The 23,333-nt window shown below is 43.4% G+C and overlaps 3 protein-coding genes across 8 annotated transcripts in view; 2 read left to right on the forward strand and 1 right to left on the reverse strand.

Moving 5' to 3' along the window:
• AK3 (adenylate kinase 3) overlaps positions 1 to 564 on the forward strand; it is a 52,924-nt gene extending 52,360 nt beyond the window's left edge. For both annotated transcript variants that reach the window (XM_075931639.1, XM_075931638.1), the window contains exon 5: positions 168 to 564. In XM_075931639.1, coding sequence (XP_075787754.1) covers positions 168 to 291 — 124 coding nt within the window. In that variant the 3' untranslated portion in view covers positions 292 to 564. The remainder of the gene's footprint in view (positions 1 to 167) is intronic.
• A 162-nt stretch (positions 565 to 726) lies between these two features.
• CDC37L1 (cell division cycle 37 like 1, HSP90 cochaperone) lies at positions 727 to 18,869 on the reverse strand. The gene is made up of 7 exons (XM_075931637.1): positions 18,730 to 18,869; positions 15,956 to 16,237; positions 15,187 to 15,280; positions 10,757 to 10,872; positions 10,310 to 10,432; positions 7,693 to 7,857; positions 727 to 3,906 (listed from the first exon to the last, which is right to left on the reverse strand). The coding sequence occupies exons 1-7, from the start codon at positions 18,793 to 18,795 to the stop codon at positions 3,805 to 3,807; spliced, it is 948 nt and encodes a 315-aa protein (XP_075787752.1). The 5' UTR covers positions 18,796 to 18,869; the 3' UTR covers positions 727 to 3,804.
• An 8-nt stretch (positions 18,870 to 18,877) lies between these two features.
• SPATA6L (spermatogenesis associated 6 like) overlaps positions 18,878 to 23,333 on the forward strand; it is a 57,852-nt gene continuing 53,396 nt past the window's right edge. For 3 of the 5 annotated variants that reach the window (XM_075931630.1, XM_075931631.1, XM_075931632.1), the window contains exon 1: positions 18,878 to 19,028. In XM_075931630.1, coding sequence (XP_075787745.1) covers positions 18,942 to 19,028 — 87 coding nt within the window. In that variant the 5' untranslated portion in view covers positions 18,878 to 18,941. Of the gene's footprint in view, positions 19,029 to 19,277; positions 20,083 to 20,750; positions 21,556 to 23,333 lie in introns of those variants that run through there. The other 2 variants (XM_075931635.1, XM_075931634.1) reach the window with 2 other exon arrangements.

Below are 23,333 nucleotides of genomic sequence, written 5' to 3' on the forward strand. Positions count from 1 at the left end.
TTCTTGCGCAAGCAGCACTGATTTCACACATTAGAATGTCAGTGTTCTTGCGTAAGAACTCACGGCCAGCATAAAAAGGCAGCAAGTTTTGGTGGAAAAGCAGCTGCTTTTGCGCAAGATCGCACCAATGTAGACACAGCCAAGCTGTTCTTTTTTGTTTTTTTCAGAAAAAAAGGTGTACTGGAATCCTTCTCTGGAACAGAAACCAACAAGATCTGGCCCCAGGTGCATGCTTTCCTCCAAACCAAGTTGCCAGAAGTGAGCCAGCAGGAAGCTGCCTCACACAGATGAAATTGCTGCTTGTTGATGAGTCCAAGGTACTCGTCCTCTCTATTTTCCTGAGTGATTGTCAAGGATCATGGTTTTCAGTTTTGTTGGAATATCAAATATCCAGTAGCTAAGGTCTAATCTCAAAACTTTCACCCCTCGGCTTTTCAACTTTATGCATTCAGATTTTTCACTTCTGTACCCTCATTTCAGAGCTGTATTTTTATATTAAATGTACCCAATTATTGTAAAATAGTGACCAGTTGTAATAAAAGCAACCAAAGTTTTGTGTCTGTGCTTTTGCCAAAAAGTCAGCATCCTTTTTCTGAAATAGTTACCAGGACTTCTAGAAAAATGGATTTGAGTAAAAGCATCAACATCTTTTCCTTGACATGATGCATTAGGCAAGATCACTTACAAAAAATGATTACAAGTGTTCAAAATTCACATTACAGCAGGTGTTACAACTGCTCCTGTTTATCAAACACCTTTCAGTAAGTGTATCAAATGCATGCATATAATATACTTGCTGTGCTATAGAAAAGATGGCTTCAGCTATGTAATATGGATACTAAAGTCATGTAGTAAAAGTGGGGTAGATAGAGGCAGAATAAAACTGAGCTAGTTACAGTTCAAACTCCTTGATTGTACTATTGTGTTATGACAGTCCCCTCTTTCAAAATGGATCATTGTCATAGGGTATAAATCACACACTGAAAATTTGCAGGTACTAGTATGAATAGTGTTAACTACAGTAACACAATGCAACATTCTGCCCCTATGAAATAATCCAACAAGCATTGGAAAATTGAAATTTTGCTTATAATGAGGATTTTGTACCTCACCTTTCACAAGTCTTGTATGGCTTCACAATACTGTATACTGCAGAAAATTAATCTGTAAAACTTAATCCAAAACCCATTCAGTCAAAGTGGAGAAACTTGGACAGCTGAGTGTGAGCTCTTCAGTACTGGCATTCCAAGAAAAGCATCAGAGGAATATGGAAAGCTTTTCATTTGTTGCAAGTGCAAGGCTGAGGTAGGTACTGTTCAGATACATTATCTTCTAAAGGACTGTCAAAAAATTTGCAGCCACCAGCCTTTTTGTCTAGAAACACTTCTAGATATCAGAGACTGGAATCCTTGGGACTGTTGCCTTTAATGGTCATTATCCACAACATTCCCACAAGGAACCTTGAATTCTATATTTCCGTTTAACGCTAGTATTGCAGGGGGTTCTGGGCCATTTCCAGACAAAAACTGCTCCTCTCCCATCTTCACTGGCCCAAATATGTCTTCACTTTCCATAAGAACCGGATATTGGCTGTCTTATCTTCAATATGACCCGGATGCTTCTTAATCGTAGCAGAAGTGTGTACTGTCCTCCACATTCCTGCAACAACTTCAGGGCTTAGATAGTAGAACAACATGCACCTGGAGATGAAATTTCGGTTCTTTGCACAAGAAAATTTGCAATGTCACAGGATGAACTGCATAGAGTAGATAGTTTTAACTAAAGGGGTTCTGTTACTAGAGCACTGCATGGCATTGGTCTCTAGATTCACAAAAATGAGCCACAGATATCCACAATGACATCCTCAGGTATGGATATAAAGCAGATATCTATGGATTGGGAGGGCTCTGTTACCCCTGCATAGTAAGGTCACTTCTCACTAATAAGAGAAAGATGCCCTCCTGCAATCTTTCCCTCACTGTGTTTCATGGACACCACTCAACTAGAATAGGTTTTATAGTATGGAAGAATATACTTATTCTCTGCAGCTTTTGGTTAGAACCTGCTGGGAGCAGTAACCTTATCTCAGTGAGGCAGTGCTAGAGAGATCACAAGTGTTTATACAGCTATACTAGAGAGAATGTGCCACTGAAGTTGTTTCTGTATCAAACATAGTAGCTGACATATTCTAATGAAGTTCCAGTAAGCATTTCTTAAAGCTTGCTTGTTTTCACCTCTAATTTCCATCCATAAGATTGCTGTAGTACTGGAAAGAAGAAATGCTCTTATAGTTTTCCATAACCAGAATCTGGAGATCAAGGCCCAGACTTTGCTGGCTGCAAGGGGACAAAGGAGGAGCCAGAAAGGAAGCAGTTGCAGCTCTGTTTGTCACTGGATCTGTGCCAATGCTGGACCCTACCTGTGTTAGGACAGGCATGGGGCCACTCCAAGATAGAAATACCGTCTATAGCTATCACCCAGCAAAGAAGAGCCAAATCACAGCAGTTTTTCAAAATGTCAATACTAGTTCTGCACCAGCTTGGGTATTAGGCTCAAGAAATCTGGCAGTTTTCCCACCACTTCGTGTCAATAAAAAGGGTTAGTAAGCAGTAGAGAATGTGAAGCAAGACGTATAAACTAATACATAGTTTCTTCATTGTCAAATAAGAAAAATATCTAAGCATTTATGCTATGGTCCTAGGGAGGGTCAACCCCACACTGAAATAGCCCAGCTACAATGAGACTGTGTACACAACAGAAGAAAATGGAAAACTATTAGGAAAGCTTAATAGTTTTAGATGCAAAGGCTGTTATGGTTTGCAGAGGGCTCTTAAGATACCTCCCTATGTTTTGTTATGAGTACCAGTTAGCCACTTGGCAATAATCATTAGATTATTTTCCTTTTTAAACTGAGGAAAGCTTGAAATGCCAGAACAAATTAAAGATCAATAGTGTTCATTCAGTGTGTGGCATGCAGGCTCTCTTCATTATTAATAGCGAAGAAGAGAACCAGGCTGCTGTACAATTTTATTCTGAAATTGTCCTCCCTCCCTTAGCCAAATATTCATTCATGCTAGATTCTTGTTATGGAGTCTTAATATTTTTTTAACACTGTTAGAAGAATCAGCTTTTCAGTAACTATGCCTGCTAGAAATGGGTCTCAAAACTCACTCTGAAGCAGTTATACACTTCAAGTTATGTACAGTTTAGAGACAGAGTCCTTTGTCTGAAAGCATGAAGTAAAAATGTAATCCCTGCATTAGAGGTAAAAAACCCACTGCTTTTAATCTGAGCCACCCAGGCCTGCCTAATTGATATCAGCTTTTGATTTATTGCTATTAACATGATAAATTCAGATTTGAAAGCTTACTATGTCAGCAGTATATCATGAGTACAATTATGATCTTTAGTATTCACAGAACAAGACATGTCCATTTCTATAATAGATTCTATAGCAGATTCCACTTAGAATCAACCATTTCTCGTAAACATTGTATGTATGCAGATTTCTTTGTCTGTCTTTGATTCCTAAAATTAAGATTAAAAGGCGAGTTTAGTAGCAGAAAAAACATCCAGTTTCACATTCGGTAACAGATGAGAATCCCTCTCCTAAAAGGGAACCAAAATTCTAGCAGCACATTTTCAAACATGACAAATGTGTTTCTGGATTATTCTCCTTCCAAAAAAACCACCCCCAAACAAAATGCAAAAAATAAAGTGCAGCACCCAGAAAAAATAAGTGTCAAAAAGATAGCCATGTTCTTTTCTTTGTAATAAAAGTACTTGGCCTCAGTCTTAAGAATATTATATTGTGTCCATCATTTTGGATTCCTCATCATCTCTCTGTACCAATGAGTTTAAGTTACAAAGACCTGTGTTCACGTAGCTTTGAAGAGAGTCTGAAGTCTGCAACAGAAGAAAACATTAATTCTACACAATACTGAGATTCAAATTTTGCACTTGTCTACTTTCAAGTGACTTACCTAGCTCCCATTAACTGTCTGCATTTCACAGTTAAGAGCACCCCCTTTCTGCATTCCTGCCTCTCCTCAGAGCTGCACTCCCTCCTGCACCACAAGCCCTTTTTAGAACCAGCATCTCAAACTCCTGCCTGTACCCCAAATCCCAGCCCTGACACTACCCTCCAGAGCCAGCATACATACCCCCCCTTTCTGTACCCTAATCTGCTCCCCAAACCTCACCTAGCTCCCTTGTCTGCATCTCACACTGAAGAAGCAAGTTAGTGTGATGCCTAAGTATCTGCCTTTGACCACTGGTAATGTAGCTCAGTAAAAACATATCCCCTTGTCCTTGAAATGTAGGACTGTACTAAGCTTTTATGCAGCTTATATAAAAATGAGCCTCAAGAGAAATATAATTTTATTCTAAATTAACTCAGATACAGGTGAAGCTGAGTACAGGTTCATCTCGATCAAAATGATTTCAAAACTAATGTCTTAATTTTGATCCCTTTCAACTATCCAAGTGTGAAAAAACCCTACGGTTTCCTTTCTGTTTAAGACCATTACTACCAACACCTTTTAAAATCCAAAGCCACCTATACTGAAACCTTAGTGTTTTACAAAGGTATTTTGCAGTTCCCATTCTCCTAGCACAGGCTGGATTTTTTTTTAAAGTTTTGATTACTCCTATGCTCCCCTTAATGAAAACATTATGCTAATTTTTGCTTGGAAGCTCATTTGCACTTCCTACAATATGAAACACATAACTAAATTATAGAATCAGTTGTATAATAGTGTTTACTCCAGCATAGTTGAAGCAGATGAAATTACTTGCAAGGAGGTTACATATTTAACGCATTAGGGCTATATGATGGGGTGGACCAGATGCTGTGGCCCCCTGCTGGAGGCCGTGTGGTCCTGTCTCACATGCTCCAGAAAGGCTATAGAGAAGTCCTCCACGCTGGGTAAAGTGGCTGCAAGGGGAGTGCAGCCAATCAGGGAATAGTATGGCCCTGTAAAAGGAGCTGCAAAGCACATCAGCTAGTGGCAGTGTGGAGCTCAAGGGGTGCAGACTGGGTGACAGTCTGGCAGATAGCACAGTGACACCGCGGACAACTCCCTATGAAGAACGGTAGTGAGCAGGGATGGCCGCTCACTGCCCCTGAGGAGGGAGAACCCTCTCTGAGCCTGGATGGGCTGAGCTAAAGCCTGCCCCTTTAAGTCTGCAGCTGCGTGGGGGAGGGGCAGGAAGTATAAAAGCTAGGCCAGAGGCTCAGTAGGGGCCAAGTTGTTGGAGGGAGCCACAGCCTACCATGAGAAGGCTAAGGAGCCTCCTGAGGCGGATGACTGGCCTGGGCTACCAGGCGCCAGCTCAGAGAAGGAGACCCTTTTCTCCCTACATCTAGATTGGGACCATACAGACCCTGGGGACCCGCCCGGGGGAACAGGTACAACCAGAGGCAGAGTCTCGAAGTGGCCCAGGGAAAGCAACAGATGATCAAGCAGATCTAATCACCCTTTAAGCTGAGTCAGTGGGCTTTGGTGTAGTTCCCTTGCTGACCCCAGTGGCTGCGAGGCTGCCACTACTAGGGTCCTGGGCCGGGACATGGTGAAGTAGGGAGGGCCCACGTCCGCCCCTGCCATCCCTGCATTTGAGTGGCAGTCTCCTCCTTTCCACTTGTGCTGCAGAAACTGTTTGCTTGCCTGCCTGCCTTGCCCTGAACTGGGCCCCGGGCTGCCATTTTGACTGTGGGGACTTGTTTGTTGGCACATCTTCCTGCCCTGGTCTTAAAGGGGCCGCCAGGATGTACAGGCCTGAGCACCAGGCAGGGACTCAGGACCTAACAAGAACTTATGGCAGACTGGTGGATTATGCCAGGTCTTGGAGATAAAGCCCTGAGGTAATGGCAAAGTTGCTGCTGCCAGGAAGAGAAGCCCTGGGGCACCACTCTTTTCTGTAGAGTGTGTGTGGGGGGAGGGAAAGGGGGAGAAGGGAAGGGAGAAACAGACTTGAGATACTACAGAGGGCACCGAGATGGACTCCCACTACAAGTATACCCTGGAAGGGATCTGATTTGCGCACAGGGTGGACTGAGCTGTACAACCGTGGTCCTCAACGTGGTGCCCGCGGGCACCATGGCACCTGCAGGGGCATTTGTGCACCCCACATAAATCAGGGCTGGCCCAAGCCATTTTTGTGATCCCGGGCACGCAGTGACTGCGTGGCTCCACTCCCAGGAGCCTGGCAGCTTCAAAAGGTTGGGGACCACTGTTATACATCAATGGTGCACAATAATTTTTGAACAGGGGCACTTGAAAAATTTCTGAAGTGGTTGAGGGACATCCCAGAAAGGGCAAAGCCTCAGGCAGAAAAGGCAGAGCCTTTAAACAGCAGGAGTTGAAAGGGCTTGCGCCTCCCTGGCATCACGTTAGTAGGGGGCAGGAGCTGCAAGCCCTTTCAATTTCTGCTATTTAAAGGGCTCGCTGCTTTCATGTTGCCTGGGAGCCGGCACTCTAGAACCCTTTCAACTCCTTCTATTTAAAAGGCTCATGCCTTCCCCAAGGCTGTTGCCTGACAGCTATGAGGAAGACACAAGTCCTTTAAATAGAAGCAGTTGAAAGGGCTAGCAAGTCACTGGCTCCCAGACAACATGCTACTGTAGGGACAGTAGCTGTGAGCCCTTTCAGTTGCTTCTATTTGAAGAGCTTGCACCTGTTGGATGGCTGCCAGGCAACACAACTGCCTAGCAGGCGTGAGCCCTTTAAATAGAAGCATTTAAAAGAGCTCACACATCTCTGGCTCTCAGGCAATGCGCGAGGAGGCGGGGTCTAGAATTGCCACATGGGCCGTATCAGGCCTGCTGAGAGGCTTTTGCTCACCCCTGTTCTACATCTACAATTGTTAATGATATTTATATCAATGACATTGAAGCACTGCAAGATCCTGAAGTGCCTTCTGAATCAAAGTATAATTTTCGTGTTGTCGCTGTGGGCAGCACATCTACATGTAGGCTAGGTCTACGCTCACGGCTTCTTGCGTGAGTAATATGCGAATGAGGCTAAGCATGGAATATCGCCGAGCCTCATTTGCATACCTAATGAGCCACCATTTTTTTCAGAAGAGGCTCTTGCGCAAGAAGGAACGTCTACACTGCCCCTTCTTGCACGAGAAAAACCCTCTTGCGCAATGCTGTTCTTCCTGAAAAATAATAGGTGTAACGGCATTGTGCAAGAGTTTTTCTTGCGCAAGAAGGGGCAGTGTAGACTCTCCTTCTCACACAAGAGCCTCTTCTGAAAAAAATGGTGGCTCATTAGGTATGCAAATGAAGCTTGGCGATATTCCACGCTTAGCCTAATTTGCATGTTACTCATGCAAGAAGCCACGAGTGTAGACATAGCCGTAGTGTCTAAGATACAGTTTTCTATACAGTAGGTTCTGTATACGCTTACGTGCTTCAAGAAACCATGCACTCTGCAGTGCTGTACTACTACTGGCTTGGTGAGTATCAGTATACTATTTTGTATTTTTGATTAAGTAGTACTTCCTCATTCTCTCAACATGGCATGTAACAGATGTTTTACAGTATGTAACTTCACTCCCATCTAGTAGCTTACTCCATAAGTAGTCTTATTTGACATTAAAAGTTACTACTTTACATGAGCAAACATGGCAGACTCTGCTCCTAAAACACCTACATGATTTCTGGAAATGGATTTGCTGAGAACCTACCTGTGGCAAAAACTCCAACATTCCAAAGGAGCTGAGACCAGTATTGGCAATGGGATTCTGAACGGACATAGCCTGAAAGCTCTGTGATTGAGAACAGATTTTCACTCTTGATTTGAATGCTTCGAGTTCATTTCTAAAAGCCTCCAAGTAACCTTCTTCTTCTGCCTGTATGAAGAAAAGGTTGTCAATTAAGTACTTCTCTAAACTCAAATTTAGAGATAAAACTTCGTCTATATAGATATACAAATTACTGAGGAAAAAAGCTACACAATGAAAATGAAACAGCCCCTTCTCCCCATGCTCCCCTCCCCACCCCCACCACATTTTAGATGAAAACACTGTGGACAAACCAATAACAGCTTTGTGAAAAATCAGGAGAAAATTTAGGTGGCTTTTCTGATTTTTATTTGAACTGTGGTTAAAATATTTTTGGCTGGGATAATGAGAAAAGGATAATTCCTTGCATCTGAGGAGCTGTGAAGAGATGCTAATTTTAACCCATTTCATCTTAAAAGCTGAAAGGACAGGGGATACCCAGTAGTGGACTCTCTTCAGAAGCAAGTCAATACTATTTAAAGCAAGGACCCCCATTAGCTGACAAGGCATTCTCTAGCAAGTGAATCTGGCAGTATGAACCATCAAAGTACTTGAAAGATCTTCAGATTCTTTCATAGCAGTGGACAAATTCAAGCCCAGTGAACACAAGACATCCTTTGATTTGAGGCAATCCAGCCAGAAACAGTACAAACTGCTGAAATGGGTATAGAGGTGCATTGTAGTGCAGTCATTCTCAAATTTTTTTGTCCCACTCCACTCAATGCAATCCTTTCAGTGGACCACCAATCACCCCTGATAACAAAATGCCTTGCTTATCTCTAAATACCTTAAATAGTAATTTATTCACTTTAGGCTACTGGAGCTATAACAAAGAAAGGAAATATTTCGGAAGAAAGGAAATATTAATCAAAATAATTAGATTAAGCACTTTAACTTTCATTTACGTTTACCAAACTTTGTATTAAATGAACTCAAATATTTCTATTCAAAACAAAACGTTTTAACATTGTCTTTATGGCAGAGGTGGAGAATCATTTTTGAGTTGGGGCCCACTGATTCACAGAAAAACCAGTTGGGCGGGCACACAAAAGTGAGAGGAAACCTCCTCCCCAAAACCAACCCCAACCCTCACTCATGTGGACCCCAAATGAGATACCCCATGGGGCTGAAGTGGGGAGGGGAGAGAGGAACAAGATTCAGGACTTTCCCCAGGCCAAATTCACTCTTTGGGTGTCCCAGGGTTTGTAGATTTTGTGAACCCCCTAGGTTCTGGCATGAAGCCAAAAATGAGGGAGTGTGGGAAGAGGCTGCCAGGGAGTGGGAGAGGAATAGGGTTGCAAGAAGGGGTGAGGGTGTGGAGTCTGGCTGGGAGGGAAGGAGGGTGTAGTAGTGGGTTGGAGGGAGGGTGTCTGGCCATAGGAAGAGTGCAGGAACAGGGGAAGGTGCAGGAGCAGGCAGGGGAAGGGTATCTGGCCAGGAGGGAGGGTGCTGGAGCGAGGGAGGATGCAGGAGCAGGCTGACGGTATGGAGTCTAGACATAAGGAGAATGGGTGGAAGCTTACCTGGCTACACGCCCCCCACCACTCCCAGGCACGTGTCCCAGGCAAGGCATCCCGCTGCTCCCACTGGCTGTGATTCTGGCCAATGGGAGCAGTGGGGAAACTCTCCAGGCAGCAAGTCCATGCACTGCTGTTCCCCCAGCCAGGGGGAGGGGAAGCAGCAGTGCACAGAGCCACTTGCTCTCCCCACGAGCTGGCTCTAGTGATGAGGCTCAGGGTTTTCTTCTCCTCTGCGTTCCCAGCAGGAAGCAAGAACTGGTGCTCCAACCTCGCAGCAAGGTGAAGGGGTCAAGCAAGGCTGGAGTGCAAACACAGGCTCCCCACTTTGGGGGAGGGGAGGGGAGAGGGAGAGAAAGGATGCTTATTAGTTGTGATTAAGAAATCACCTTGCCTGCTTAGCAATTCTTGTTTAATTATTTTTTGTAAAATGTACAGTTTAAACATGGGTATTGCAGTTAAACTTGATTAATTTCAAATGTCTTATTAAAGATGGAGTTCTTGAATTTTTACAGTGTTAGGTGTGTTTCAACATCAGTTCATACTTCAAGAACTCCATCTTTAGTGTTCTAGAACACTTCACAGATACTTAGTGTCTGCTTTTATAGCTAGAGCAGAAAAATATTGATTTTGCAAGAGCTATCCTCTTTCAGAGAGTAAGATACCAGAGGAAATGGGAGACAGTTTTCATCAACCTGTATCACTTGTGCATGTAAGATGTTACATGATCATATATGAAGTATACATTAATGTTATGTTCAGTTCCCTTTTGGGCACACCTAACAACACAACTAAATTCACAGGACTTCCATTCTCGTGGTTACAGACCATTTATTGCACAAAAGGCTGCCAACAACTCAACCTTTCCCTTAGAGCCTGTGGCCATTCACTTAGCACTTTTTTAGCTTGCAGCTGTCACTAAGAAATCTTAGCTGTTCTTGCACACTGATGCCTCACAGATGCTGCAAGAGCTTCACTAGCATTAAAATAAAACCATGACTTACTTTTGCTCTTTGAAAAAATAGACGAAAACATCCTCGAGGATCCACATTACAACTTTTGGCCATTTCTAGAATAAACTGCATTACAACTGCTTGGTGTGCTACTTGTTCCATCAAAGCTCTTTTCTGGAAACAAAAGTGTAAGTCACATTTTTAAAGAGACTAAGTATGCAACTAAGATTTAAAATGTGTTTTACTTTTATGATTACCAGTTCTGACATCTTACAGATTTAAACTGAAAGTGGAAGAGTGGGGGGAGATGCAACTACTGAAGAACAGTTATTATGGAAGCTCTTCCAGTAAGCTGAAAATGGGGGCGGGGGGGAGGGGAGGAAGGAAAGAGATAGAGAAATCATTTACTGTGATCTATCTGGATAGTCTTTCTGTAGCATAAAAGGGGAAAATGTGTACCTTATTCAGATTCAAAGTAATTTAAGATTTGCCTATTACCTGTTCAGCTTCTAGGTGAAAACACCACAAAATGAGATATTTAGCAGTTTCTTCACATACAAGGTATGGATGGTCAGACAAAAATCTCTGGCTATCATCCCATCTGCTTAGCATGCCTGGTGAAAAGGAATTAGATAGCCAAGTGTTACCATTAGCGTAGATTTTGTTTATGGTATTGAATAGTAATGGAGACCAGACAGTTATGGGATCCAGTAATGAGCTATGGACCTTTAGAGGTTTACACTGCAGATCTTACAGCAGCACAGCTGTACAGTAGTGTGGCTACAGCAGTAACGTCTCATGTAGCCACTCCTCTCTCAACAGCATAATTAAACCAGCCTTAACAAGTGGTGGTAGTTTTGTTGGCAAGAGAACATCTCCCTCTCACAGTGTTAGCCTCACTGGCACTTTTGTCAGTCAAACTTTTGTCAGTTAGTGGCATTTAAAAAACATACTCTGAGAACAAAAGTGCTAGTGTAGACATAAGCTTAGTAAATGTCACCCTTATGTTTATAGCCAGGTTTATCATGCATGGAGTGGTAATGGCAAGTTCATTAAAGACTCACACTTTCACTTGTAAATGTGGTATCTTACAGGATTAAGGCTATATGGCTAGAGAAGCTTGTACTGTCCTCTTCTGTGTCTCTTCAGTGGCTAGATTACTTCAGCCTGTCAACTGCTAATACAGCAGGAGAATTAAAGACAACAATACATTTTCTCCATAATTTTCCTGCATAATGCACATAGTTCAGCTAAGCTCAACATGATCCAAGGATGTATTAGGCTCATGAGCTGAATTTCTGCAACAGTCAGAAGTCCGTCTGTTCTAAGGATGTTAAGGAAGAATCGACTAGTCGCTTCCCCCCACCCTTGCTGCCTCTATCAAATAGAGGCAGCAAAGGGGGGTGGATAAGGGGTACTTCAAAGCGGCAATGCTGCACAGAGCCTGGCATCTCCAAGCAGCAGTGCTGCATGGAACCCCCAGAGTCAACTGGGGACTCCCCAGCTGATCCCGGGCTCCAAGTGGCATTTCAAAGCAGCAGTGCTGCATGGAGCCTGGGGTCAGTGCGACTTCCCACTGGCCCTGGGCTACATGCAGAGTTCCAACTTTGAAATACAAAAGAACCCCCGTTGGGGCTCTTGTACATTTCAAAGGATGAATGCCGAAGTGCCTATCGACTACTTGAGTAGTCAACGGAAATTCCATCGACTAGTACAGTAATCTATATTTAACATCCTTAGTCTGTTCCCATGTTATTTAATACAGCGGCTGTTATTACAGGCCCCTGGATACCTGTGGACCCCTTTTTGGTGGGCTGCAGAGCGCTACCTGGCTAAACACATGGTGCTGGCTATTAAAAAAAATGTATACTATACAATCAGGTACAATTACTCTACCTCTCACTTGTAGGTAGGATGTTAAAAATACAGAGACCAAATACAAACGGACCAAAGTGTAAAATAGTATACTCCCCCTGGTTCAATCAAGTTGTATTGCTTGTGATTGCCCTAAACAAAGTGGAAAAGCTGTATTAAACATCTTTAAAACCAAAACCGCAAGTGAAGTCAGAATACTAAAAAAAAGTTGAAAATTCTCATGAAGTCCACACAGTTAAAAAAATATATATTTTGTTTATCTTAAGAAATTATGCTATTACAAAACAATTAAGTATTGAGTCTACACAGAGGTCAGTCTGAAAACTGATTTGGTACTTTGCATTCCATCCAGAAAGCTAATAAGATGCATTATTTCCACTAAAATGATTACTGGGGGAAGAATTAGCATTTTTCCTGTGTGGTCCTCCTTGTACTTCAGTTATTTCAGTAACAAGGATGCAGATCAGTCACTTTTGTTGGCATATACTGAGACTGCCTCTTGCATTACTTCACATTTACAAGATTTGTTCTGAAGCCAAGAGAGCTCAAAACCATTTTATTTTATTTAAATATAAGATCTTAAAAAAAAAAAAAAAAAAAAGCGCCAGTATGGCATACCAAGTGCCAATTCAATTTGACTCCTGGTTGGATGGGATTGTTTCCATTAGGGATGTTAAAAAGTTGGTTAAATAGATAACCATGTAACCACTGAAAATCTCAGTGGTGACACGCTGCAGGTTTTGCAGTAATAAGCTTTATACTGGAGAGTCTGAAGCGAAGCCTCCCCAGTAGCAGAGCTGCCAGTCTTGCTCTTGGGGAGGTTGCTTCCCTGCCACAGTGATGCCGCCTGCCTGGCTCGCAGGGAAGAGGCTTCAGTGCCCTGTTGGAGCAAAGTAGCCTCCCAGGGAACCCACTGACTGTAACCGATGCCGTTAACTAATAAGCATCAGCTACTGGTTAAACGGTCAGCCTGTCACATTCCTAACATAAGAACGGGCCATACTAGGTCATACCAAATGTCCATCTAGTTCAGTATCCTGTCAGCTGACAGTGGCCAATGCCAGATGCCCCAAAGGGAGTCAGCACAACAGGTAATCATCATGTGATCCCTTTCCTGTCATCCATTTACAGACAAACAGAGGCTAAGGACACCATTCCTACCCATCCTGGCTAATAGCCATTGATGGACCTAACTTCCATGAATTTATCCAGTTCTTTTTTGAACCCTGTTAAAGTTCTAGTCTTCACAACATCCTCTGGCAAGTAGTTCTGCAAGTTGACTGTGTGCTTGGTGAAGAAAAACTTCCTTTTCTTTGTTTTAAACCTGATACCTATTAATTTCATATGGTGACCCTTAGTTATTATGTTATGGGAACAAGTAAATAACTTTTCCTTCTTTACTTTTTTCACACCAATCATGATTGTATGTACCTCTATTATATCCCCCTTTAGTCTCCCTTTTCTAAGCTGCAAAGTCCAAGTCTTTTTAATCTCTCTTAATATGGGACCCATTCCAAACCCCTAATCATTTTTGTTGCCCTTCTCTGAATCTTTTCCAATGCCAATGTATCTTTTTAGAGATGAGGCGACCACATCTGTACTCAGTATTCAAGATGTGGGCGTACCATGGTTTTATACAGAGGCAATAAGATATTCTCTATCCCTTTTGTAATGATTCTTCTGTTTGCTTTTTTGACTCCCACAGCACATTGAGTGGATGTTTTCAGAGAGCTCTCCACAATGACTGCCAGATCTGTCTCTTGAGTAGTTGTAACTAAATTAGTCCCTACAATATTTCCAAGTTTCCATGAGGTACTCAACAGCTCCTAATCAGTTATGCCACTAAACGTACAGGAGCCAATGACTCAAAACAATGGAACAGAAACAAGATAATCAAGATTTCAGAACAGTATGACAACACATGGCATTTGACTGTAGTGGTTTTCATCACATTTCAACTATAATTAAAGTGACACCTAGTAGATAGTCTAATACATTTGGATAAACTATTCTATACCTGGCTTACTATTACTAGATGGTTGACTAAATATTTTCAGTAGTAAATACATCATGCCTATTAAAGCTATTCCTTTTGTGGCTTAAATGGCAAAGATGCGTATTAAATTCTTTACATCTTTGAACACCGGACTTTAAAAAGACTCTCAATGTCCAGTAAATAGTACTTGCTCTGAAGCACAAGTACATGGTATGGGGGTAAGGTGGTCTCAGAAGTACTAATTAATTTCTGCAGAATTTAAGCTGATGCAGCATTTTCTTTCAGATTCTGCAAATAAGGCCATAATTTCTAATACTGCTCATCTCTTTTCCCAAGCAGCAGTCTAGGCAGGGACTAGAGCTAGTCACAGAAAGGATTCTAAAAGAGGATAGGATAAGCATAACAGAACCACTGACCCGCCAGACTACAAGGACAGTAACCTAGTGGAAGAGAAATCTTCACACCTTCTGTCCTAGCAGTGGTGCTCCTTCCACCTTTTGTTTGCAACTAAGCATAGTTCAAGATCTGTATTTTTTAAAAAGTCTTTTTCCCCATAACTGAAATTCTCTTTAATCTGTTGTTACTTTGTGTTCAGTCACCAAACAAAGCTGAATCTACAAGAGATTTTAATACCTGAACTAAAATATTACAACTGTAGCTCTTTAGCTGCCATTTCCATGGAAGGATATACTTTTGATAACTACTGAGAAAATGCTTTGCTTTAAATAGCAGAACAGTAAATTCTGAAGTATCTCTTTTCATGAAGTGTCAGAAAGTAAATAAAACCCTTTCTTTTGCATGCCCAGCATTAAAAGAGTGTTTATCTAAAAAGCACAATTGACTTTAGGACTTAAAACTTCCACAGCATGCAGCCTCTTACTTGGAAAGGACTATTTTGTTATGACTATCAAAGAAAATCACAAACCCTGATATATCAGAAATCTGAACTCTGCAAGCCAGATGCTTCATTTTTAAGTGCTCATTTTATAAAACAATAGTACCTAACATAACGCATAAAAAGCTAAAACTACAAAATGCTGGAAAAAGTGGTACTTACCAAAATGTCTAATTTTTTGTTCATGTTTCTGCATGAATGATTTGGATTTGTCTTCATCTTCTATTTCTTTTATTTTATTTTGGTTAATAAAACTCTGTGGGGGGGAGAGAGAAAGCTTACTCATAAAATCCCTTTCCATGCAATTTTAAACAATGTCATTATGGGGACATCATTTTGTTTTATTTCCATTTTAAAGTTATGCTTCTAGTACAGGCCCAAAGCCTGCAAAACACAGACACATACATGACATGGGGTCTGGGAAACTTTTTACTGTTGACACAGAGATTAAAAAAAAAAAAAAAAAAGACTCATTTTAATATCTGGCCCTGGATTACAGCTTGGAATAGCATTGTCCTCTACCAAAGAGATTCTAACATGACAGGTAGCAAGGTATTGAGTCTTTCAAAGACTCTGAGAAATGCCTATTTGTGTCTTATGTATAAGTTCACTATCAAACTTAAGATGACCAAGGTAGTATTTGATCATTTGGAGATAACTGCTGTTTTGGGACAATACAATTTTAGATCTCTGCTAGCAGCACAGAAACATTTCTATGTTTTGATGTCAGTGCAAGACCTACATTTTGGTAGATTTTACTAAAATAAATGAAAGGATACCCATACAGCACACAATCTTGTCATATGGACTGTTCTGGATAAAAGGAGACACTCACAATATTAGTGACAAGTGCCATATAAAGAACTTGATTTGTCTAATAGTTCTATCCCCTGTTTTTACCTGGGTTTATGTACGTTGATATGGTTCATACCTTATTAAATACGTCCTTGCTAACAGAATCCATGTTCCATAGATTTTGTGTTTCCCTCTGTATTAGCGCCTCTTCTTTCTGTCTCCATTCTTCCTCCCTTTGTCTCAATTCTGAAGCATCAGTCTGTGCTTTGGCATGTTCCTGGTCAAGGGACTCTGAGTTATGTAGTGCTAAACTACCAAGTTTCTGCTGGGCCTCTGCTAGATTCCATTTGCATTCCACAGAGCTCTTCACAAATTCCTTTTGTTTTTGGCAAGCCAATTCAATCCCATGGCCATATATCTGTATGGTGGAAGGGAATCAGATTTGTTTATTTGGAGAAGTGGAGAGAATTTAGGTAGCACAAGCAAACAGATATGGTGAGTTGCAATAGAATTCTGAATTGTGAAAAGTGAGGTTAAATTCTAAACAGAGACTAGAATTGATATTATACATACAGTTGGATGCTTATTTCAATATTTTCCACATTAAATCAGTACTGTTTACATGTAAAATACATCTGTAATAACTCCTAGCTATGCAGATCCAGGGATCATATATCACCAGTCAAAGCTTCTCTAACCAAACTGCAGAAGACATTTTTATGATGAAGTGTGGGCGAAAATAGGATCCAGCTGGCTCTCTCTTAGTTTTGCTGGTTCTGCACAATTAACAATAGCCAAACACCAGAATTAACTCTAAATACAAATGTCTGTAATAAGAAAGTAGCAGTTTTATAATGTACGACCATAACTAGACTATTGTTTAAATTCCAAACCAATTAATGTATTTTACTTGAAAGCACCCTCTGGAAAGGACAGATATGTAGAAAAATAACAGTTCTCATGTAAACTAGCAGGTATTTTAGCAGTTTTAAACGCCTCTTCACACAGCCACCCAGAAAAATATAAATTTCCAAATATCTATTCACAGTTTCTCATGCTTATTTTGAGCTGTGAATTATGGTAGATCTCCACCAAAATAAATAAGAAAGAAACAAGCCACAACTCACAGAAACTTAATGAAGACTCAAAAATGAAGAGAATGTCTTGAAAGTATTTCAAGGAGTTAGCTATACTGCCTTTATAGGATTTCCAGCCTGTTTGTTCCAAACCCATACTATATCTACCAGGGATGTTAAAATGTAATTAAGTAACTGTGTAGCCACTGAAGTTTTCAGCAGTTACACGTGAGGCTGCAGTCGTCTCCTGCCTGCCACCCCACGCTGTATCAGAGACATCAGTGCTGGCTCTCCTTGCATATCAGGAGCCTCTGAACTGGCATTCATGCTAAAATTCGACACTCTCCGCACGGGACTTAACAAAGACCCCAGCTATCTTACCCATTACAAAGATAGCTTCCCCCATTATCACCTCTAATTCTATTAACTCACAGACATCTCCCCTTCCCCACCTTTAATATCATTAACTCACTGGCATTCACCTCCTCCCCCCCCTCCCCCACATCCCCCTTCTGTTCTGTAATGTGATTTGTCCTTTTCATGTGTGTTCATTTTTTTTAAATTGTATCCTTTGGTATATATGGTTGTGACTATTTCTTCCATTATTTGATTTGAGGAAGTGGGTCTGGCCCACGAAAGCTCATCATCTAATAAACCAGGCATGTCCAAAGTCCGGCCCACGGGCCAATTGCGGCCCGTGTTCCGGTTTAATACGGCCCCCCAGGTAATTTGGCAATATCTATCTTTTATGGCCCCCAACGAATCCATATGTATTGAGATGAATACATTGTAAAATCTCAGTTACTGTCAGTTGGTCTAAATCAGTTATAAATATATTTGGACACAACATGTATACTTGGTGTTATGTTCCTGTTCATATTTTTTTAACTTAAAAGTTGACAGACAACCTTTATTACCAATAATATGTAATGTACTTTACAATGTTCCTGACATATTTCAGCTTCCTGGATTTTTTTTTCATCTGGCCTTCAGATATGAAAGGCAGAGTGATTTAACACCTGTTTAGATTTGTCATCCATGTGATTAAATGAAAAGTATGCCGTTTGCAATAAACTTTGCACAAAATAGTTAATTTGCATTTAATTTTAATGGTTCAAAGAATGTCAGGCAAAATGGTCGGCCCTCACGCATGTTCACTTCATCAAATCTGGCCCTCTTTGAAAAAAGTTTGGACACCCCTGTAATAAACCATCTTGTTAGTCTTTAAAGTGCAACGTAGACCTGTATTTTGTTTCAGGAGCCTACATGTAACAGTGAACGTTAACCAATGAGCGAGGGCTCATCAGTCAACTGCTTATACAGTTACACTTTCACATCCCTAATACTTAGTCATTGACGTTTTTCCATCAGCTCGGTGGTTTGACAGGTGACATACAAACAACCGTGCCGCACATCACTTCCCTTCGTCAGCACGGAGAACGGGAAGAGGCGGACACACACGCAAGTGCCGGCCCGGCGAGGGCGGACAGACCCAGCCTGGCAGGCGGGCGGACGCGCGCTGTGGACCCCTGCCCTTGCAGGAAACACGGTTCAACTCAAGCCACGCGTGGCGGCGTCTCTTCGAGGCAGACTTTGCACTTGGCTCCCAGGGGGCTTCACTTCACTCCGGCCGGCCTCGGGTCCCAGGCACAGCGCAGCCGGAGACCCGCCGGGCAGGGTCTAGCGGGGGGGGGGGGGGGGCAGATGCTGGGGCAGGCCCCTGGGGCTCTGCGCGTTCTGCCACCGGCGCTGGAAGCGAGGCGGAGCCGGGCAGGCGGTTGGGCTCCGTGCTGCTAGGACCGGGGCAGGCCGAGTCACGACCACGCGGACGTACCTCCGGCTCCGGCTCCTGCCCCTCCGCTGCGCGGAGACCCCGGGAGCGCGGCGGCCACAGCGCCATCCCCACCGCAGCCCCGGCTCGATCGGCCCCTGCCGTCGCCCAGGCCCGTTACCAGCCTGGCCGGAAATCAGGACTAACGTCACTTCCGGCAACAGACGCGCCGGGAGTAGGTGGGGGGGTGTGTGCGCGCGTGTTAGTGAGATCACATGACGCTCATTCCCGCCCCCTGGGAGTCACGTGAGGGAAGCGACGCCGGGCCGGCTCGGGTTGGAGGAGCGCGGGGGCGCGGCCAGGTTGCCTAGCGGGGAGGATTATGGGGAATAAAAGCCCCTCGCGGGAGACGTGAGTCCAGACCCCTGCGGTGCGAGGCTGAGCAGCCCTGGCGACCTGCGGGGCTGGAGCCTTTAATACCCGGAGGAAATGGGCCAACCCAGCCCCTCCCACTCCCGACATTCATTGGGGATGTAGGAGGCGCAGCCATTTACATGGTGAACTGATGAATCTGGTTTGTTGGTTACCGTGAACAGTTCCAGCCCCGGGCCTGGGGAGCTGGCTGCTGCTGCTTTTGTAACACCGGGTGGGAGTGGAAGTCGATGTAAAAGCCAGCTCCCGGCATGGCCAGCTCCCGGAGACCAGCTACTGCTCCGCGCTGCTGTCTCTATTAGTGCGGGGTGTGGCACCCAGCACCTAGTGAATTAAAAGCCCCTTCGTGAGGTACACCAGCTCCTGGGAAACTGGCCGCTGCCCTATGCTGAAGGTGCCTATAACCCCAGAAAATTTCACTGGTTACATGTATCAGAGGCGTAGCCGTGTTAGTTTGAATCTGCAAAAGCGGCGTTGAGTCCTGGGGCACCTTATAGACTAACTGAAGTGTAGGAGCATACTGGTTACATGTTTCCAAATTACCCGCTTTTTAACATACCTAGTTAGAATACATAGCAAAAGACCCATTAACAATCCCATCTCCTCCACTCTTCATCTGCTCGACAGGGATACATTTATGTCATCCTAGCTAACACCTCCCCCACAACTTTGGACTTTGCTTCTGATAATCAAGGGCCACAAATTAAACCTAGGCCAATTTGCAAAACTGTCCATTTGTGTATCCCCTGAGTACACCTATTTGCAAGGTTTTTGTAATCTGTAATTAACAACACCCATTTTATTAACACCTTTGTCAGAACAGAAGATACTATTTAAAGTATTTTAACATGGTACATCATGTGATCAAAGAATCCTGCATTGAAGTATTTATGGTTGCAGAGCCAAAAGAGGAAATGCCAGCATTAAGATCATGTTTGCCAAATTGTTGTAGTTTTTTTGGTCTGAGGACATTAGAGAAACAAGGTAGGTGAGGTAATATCTTTTCTTGGACCAATTTCTGCTGGTGAAAGAAATAAGCTCTAGCTTAAAACTTGATACTTTTATACCTGCCTTTGATATTTGCACTTCCAAATCACATGCTAGGAGTGAGAACCATTCAGCCTGACTTAATTAGCTTCATCACCTCTAGTAACTTCTTTTGCTGTTATATATGTCCTGGATTCTGTAATTTCCATTTCAACTCCTCTGATTAAGTGGGTTTACCAATGAAAGCTCATGACCTAGTACACACATTAATCTCCAAGGTGCCACAGGACTGATCAATGTTCTTAAAAGTACATAATTGCAGGCTTTTATGCTGGAAATTCTGTTTGGGGGGGGGGGATGCTTTTTTTGTAAATGTGGACTGCAAGGGTACAAATGCAACCCTTCCCCATGGTTCCCCAAGTAAGCATGCTCCAGTGGGCTGGGGGAAGGCAGGAGTGGCACACTACCCAAGCCTCCTTCCCTCATGCTCTGTCTGGCTGGGAGAAGACTGGGGCTGATTTCCCATTGCCCCTCCAGCCAGCCCAGGAGCGAGTCCCAGTTCCAGCCCCACCCCCAGCCTTGCTCCTGCGGGAGGAGGAGAAAATCAGATCCAGCTAGTGCAACCATGCTTATTTAGGGGACCAGGCGGGGAGGTGTTTGCACTTTTTGCACCCCCCTTGCATACGGGCCTGAATTGTGTCTAGATCCGAGCATTTTTAATGCTGTTTGAGCCTTGGTAAGATTGCACCATATGTACCATTGTAGTTATGCCAATGCTTTCATGGAACTTGCAGAGGTTCATAATGGTTCTTGTCATACTAAGGGCAAGACTCTTCAATAGTAGTCTTCTGCACTTGGATCTTTACCGTCAGCTATGTTCAACCTTGCTCCCAGAGGTGAAAGTGAGCGGGTGTGCCCTGGTGCACAGCTCTGGCAAGACCTGGCTGAGCAGTGGCAAAAGCCAGCAGGGAGCTATTGAAAGAGCTGGCAAGGACCCAGGTTGCAATAGGACAGCAGCTATAAGAAATGTTAAGTTACTTCATGACTGCCTGCTCCTATCCTAAGATGCTGCAGAGGGCTGGCTATGTGATTGGGAATACATGCTGAGAGTAGGGGGTGGCAGAGTGACGGCTTAGATCTTATGTAGATCATTTTGAAAAGATCCTCAAAATGTAATACCGTCTGCAGCTGTTAATTTTTCTGCAGAGCCCTCTGAGGTATTGTGGGGTAGGCTCCAGGATAAATGAGGATGGAGGAGTCTTGGCAGTGCAGCTTAAAAAGAGCTTTGCTGCCAGAGAACCAGACAGGATGGAGCTGTGGAACCAGTGAAGAGGCAGAAGATCTCTGTATGGATGTCTCTTGCTTCTGCTAGATTCTTGAGATTTCTGTAAATCTTGGAGATCCGTGGAGTGTGTACTTGCTGCTCATTCAAAAGGAGGACAAAATGTAGGACCCTGATACATGACACAGGTAATCTTGGAAAAAAACTACACCATTCATTTCCCTATGACTTTGTCCTCTTAAGGCTAGTGGAGAGGCAATCAGATCATAAAAAATATTCCACCTACCCATTCAGTATAGTTCTTTGCAGTAGTTCTCACTAATATATTCAACACATTAGAAGTTTTTAGATCAGGGATTCTCCAACATTCTTGATGAAGTGGATCACATCTTAATAGAATGGTTGTCTCTTGGCTCATATTCCACCGAACCCCCATTTTACAAGTATGTAATTCCCTTGTGATGAGCACAGGAATTGCTTAATAAGTTGGAAAATGATACTAGTCAAGTATTGTATTTTAATAAGATTTAGAAGTTGGAAACAAAGTCCCTAATCCTGCAAACACTTAAGTGCATGTATAACTTTACTTGTCTTTGGGTTCTGGGGAAGTGCAGCGGGAAGCCCGGGATCAGCTGGGGAGTCCCCAGCTGACCCTGGGCTTCACTGCCTGTTTGAAACGCCGCCTCTGCATGTTTGAAAGAGGCAGTGGTGCCTGAAGTCAGCTGGGAACTCCCATCTGACCTTGGGCTCCCTGTGGCATTTCCCCAGAACCCTGGATCAGCTGGGGAGTCTGGGTTCTGGGAAAATGCCACGTGGAGCCCAGGGTCAATGGGAGTCCCCCACTGACCCCAGGCTCCATGGCTTTGAAATGCACAAGAGCCCCCATTGGGGACTCTTGTGCATTTCAAAGCAGGCATCCATGTGCAGCCCAGAGTCAGTGGGACTTCCTGCTGGCCCTGGGCTGTACATGGAGTTCTGCATTCCTCCTTTGGAATGTGCAAGAGCCCCTACTGGGGCTCATTTTAACATCCTTATCCTGGATTCAGAATGAGCCAGGATGGAACCCCCATGGACTGGGGCTGCTTCTGGAGCAGCCTCTGCCCATGGTGAGCCTGGGCCCTCTGCGGGCAGAGGCTGCTTTGTGGCAGCCTCTCCTCAATCCCTCACGTGGTGCTGCCTCTCAGAGAGGCAGCAGTGCAGGGGGTGAAGCGGATAGCACTGCAGAGATGGTGCTAGGGGGAACTGGCTTTTAACTGCCTCTGATAGAGAGGCAGTAAGGGGGGAATGCGAATAGTCCACTTGACTAACTGAAAAGCCTAGGCTTATTGGTTATTTGACTAGTTGACTACTCGCTTACATCCCTGTTTTGAACTCCTTTATAGTTAAAAAAAATTGTTGTCCACATTTACAAAAAAAAGCACCTCCCCATGGAAATTCCTGGGTATGGGTCTGCCTTGACTTGTTTGGTAACCCCTTTCTAGACCAAACTAGTTGGCTGCGTCTAGACTGGCAAGTTTTTCCGCAAAAGCACCTGCTTTTGCGCAAAAACTTGCCAGCTGTCTACACTGGCCGCTTGATTTTGCGCAAAAGCACTGACATTCTACTGTCCGAAATCAGTGCTTCTTGTGCAAATTCTTTGACGTTCCTGTTTGGGCAAAAGCCCTTTTCCGGAAATGTTTTTGCGCAAGAGGGCTAGTGTAGACAGCTAAAAACTGTTTTGTGCAAAAAATGGCGATCGGGGCTTTCTTGCGCAAAAACGCGCCTAGATTGGCACAGACGCTTTTCCGCAAAAAGTGCTTTTGCGGAAAAGCATCCATGCCCATCTAGACGCTCTTTTCTGCAAATAGTTTTAACGGAAAAACGTTTCCGTTAAAAGCATTTACGGAAAATCATGCCAATCTAGACATAGCCCTTGTGTAATATATGTGGACAAAAGTTTAGACGTATCAAAAGATTTTAAAAAATC

Source organism: Pelodiscus sinensis, chromosome 6 (assembly GCF_049634645.1).
Source record: "Pelodiscus sinensis isolate JC-2024 chromosome 6, ASM4963464v1, whole genome shotgun sequence".
Taxonomy (NCBI): Eukaryota; Metazoa; Chordata; order Testudines; family Trionychidae; genus Pelodiscus; species Pelodiscus sinensis.

Coding starts and splice junctions, on each gene's coding strand:
- CDC37L1 (XM_075931637.1), bottom strand. CDS start 18,795: ATGGCGCTGTGGCCGCCGCGCTCCCGGGGTCTCCGCGCAGCGGAGGGG. Junction 10,433..10,756: donor TTCACCTAGAAGCTGAACAG/GTAATAGGCAAA, acceptor TTTTGTTTCCAG/AAAAGAGCTTTGATGGAACA. Junction 3,907..7,692: donor TGTTGGAGTTTTTGCCACAG/GTAGGTTCTCAG, acceptor CTTCTGTTGCAG/ACTTCAGACTCTCTTCAAAG.